At 48.6% G+C, this 1,673-nt stretch overlaps 1 protein-coding gene across 1 annotated transcript; it reads left to right on the top strand.

Annotated features, from left to right (window-relative positions):
• The first annotated feature begins 770 nt into the window (after nt 1–770).
• Nucleotides 771–1,376, top strand: LOC111918208 (uncharacterized). Its single transcript, XM_023913867.2, has one exon. The coding sequence runs from the start codon at nt 771–773 to the stop codon at nt 1,374–1,376; it is 606 nt and encodes a 201-aa protein (XP_023769635.2).
• The last annotated feature ends 297 nt before the right edge of the window (nt 1,377–1,673 follow it).

Here is a 1,673-nt window from a genome sequence, read left to right as displayed (position 1 = left end):
CGGTTTCAACGAACTAATCCCGGGTGTGACCAACGACATAATCAACCAATTCGGTGCTCTTCTGGATGAGCGCCTCACGGCTATTCCCGGGGAAGCGTTACTGTCTCTGCCTGTTCAGGATTCGGCATACTACTTCGAGAAGTTCAACAAGTGTAGCCCTCCTCTTTGGAATGGTGAATCCGACCCAGTTGCTACTAAGCCCTGGGTGTCAGATGTTGAGGGCGCCTTCATAAGTGTTGGGTGTCCGGACTAGTACAAAGCAGTGATCGCCATGAATCAGCTGTGAAAAAGGGGAAAGACATAGTGGAACACCATCACCGCTCTATTGAACGAAGACGAAGTGACGGCCATGTCTTGGGCCCAATTTGTGGAGAGGTTCGAGGCACACTATGTGCCTAAGGTGGAGCAGCAGCGGATGCAGCAAGATTTCATGGCCTTACAGCAGACTACCGAATCCGTTAGTGACCTGAACGCCAAGTTCTTGGAGATGCTATCTTTTTGCCCCTCGTTTGCTAGGAACGAGGCCTGGTTAGTCAGCCGGTACACGGCCATCCAACGTATCGAGATTCGGGAATTCGTTAGCATGCAAGAGTTCTCGACTTTATCTGCGATCATGAATGTAGTGAGGAGGAGGGAAATCGAGTTGCAGACCCAGTCCAAGAGGAAGGCCAATGACACCTCTTCCAAGACATCCAGAGATGCCCAGAAAATGCAAAAGTAGGGTAGTAAGTCAAGGTATGAGTATAGGACGTCTTCAGGGCGAGAAAAATATGTTGATATGCTACAACTGCAAAAATCCAGGGCATCATTGGAAGAATTGTAGGGATCCTCCTGCGAGTGCAGTACCTCATATTACTTCTGCAGTTCCCGTCTACTATCACTGCAACGAGACGGGACACAAGAAGCCTGAATGCCCGAAGTTGAAGACTGGTAAAGGAGACAGGGGTACAAATCCTGCAATTGCATCATCCTCTAAGGGAACCACTATGGTGACACGAGGTCGTGCTCACCAGATGACTGTGGAGGAGCCGGTGATTACAACGACAGTGGCAGGCACTTATTTGCTAGATTCCAAGTCCGATGTTGTTATGTTTGATAGCGGTGCTACCCATTCTTTTGTATCTCACACGTTTATTAATCGTTTGGGGCGTAGTATCGGAAAATTGGCTCACCCAATGGTTGTCGATGTTGTCGACAACCGCACTATTTATGTCACCGATGTTTATCGGGGTTACACTCTCGAGTTTTCTGGAGTTGAATTCCCCATTGATCTTATCCCTATTGCGATGCGAGAGCTTTGCGTTATCGTAGGCATGGATTGGCTTGATGCGTTTGATGCGGAAATCCACTGTCGTAAGAAGCAAGTTCGTGTTTGAAACCCTAGAGGTGGAGACCTTATTATTCAGGGGGACATTCCCCGCCTGGCTATGGCTTCTTGCTCTTCTGCTATAGCACTAGACGACGTTCCTATCATTTCCGACTTCAGTGATGTCTTTCCGGAGGAACTCCCTGGCTTGCCACCTATTCGGCAAGTGGAGTTTCGCATTGATTTGGTGCCAGGTGCGAATCTGGTAGCGAAATCTCCTTACCGCTTGGCACCACCTGAAATGAAAGAGCTCCAAGATCAACTTCAAGAACTAAGTGATAAAGGGTTTATACGGCTAAGCTGCTCG

Source organism: Lactuca sativa, chromosome 9 (genome assembly GCF_002870075.4).
Source record: "Lactuca sativa cultivar Salinas chromosome 9, Lsat_Salinas_v11, whole genome shotgun sequence".
Classification (NCBI taxonomy): Eukaryota; Viridiplantae; Streptophyta; class Magnoliopsida; order Asterales; family Asteraceae; genus Lactuca; species Lactuca sativa.
The sequence above is the reverse complement of the archived record's forward strand: the minus strand, read 5'-3'. Positions and strand labels throughout refer to the sequence as shown.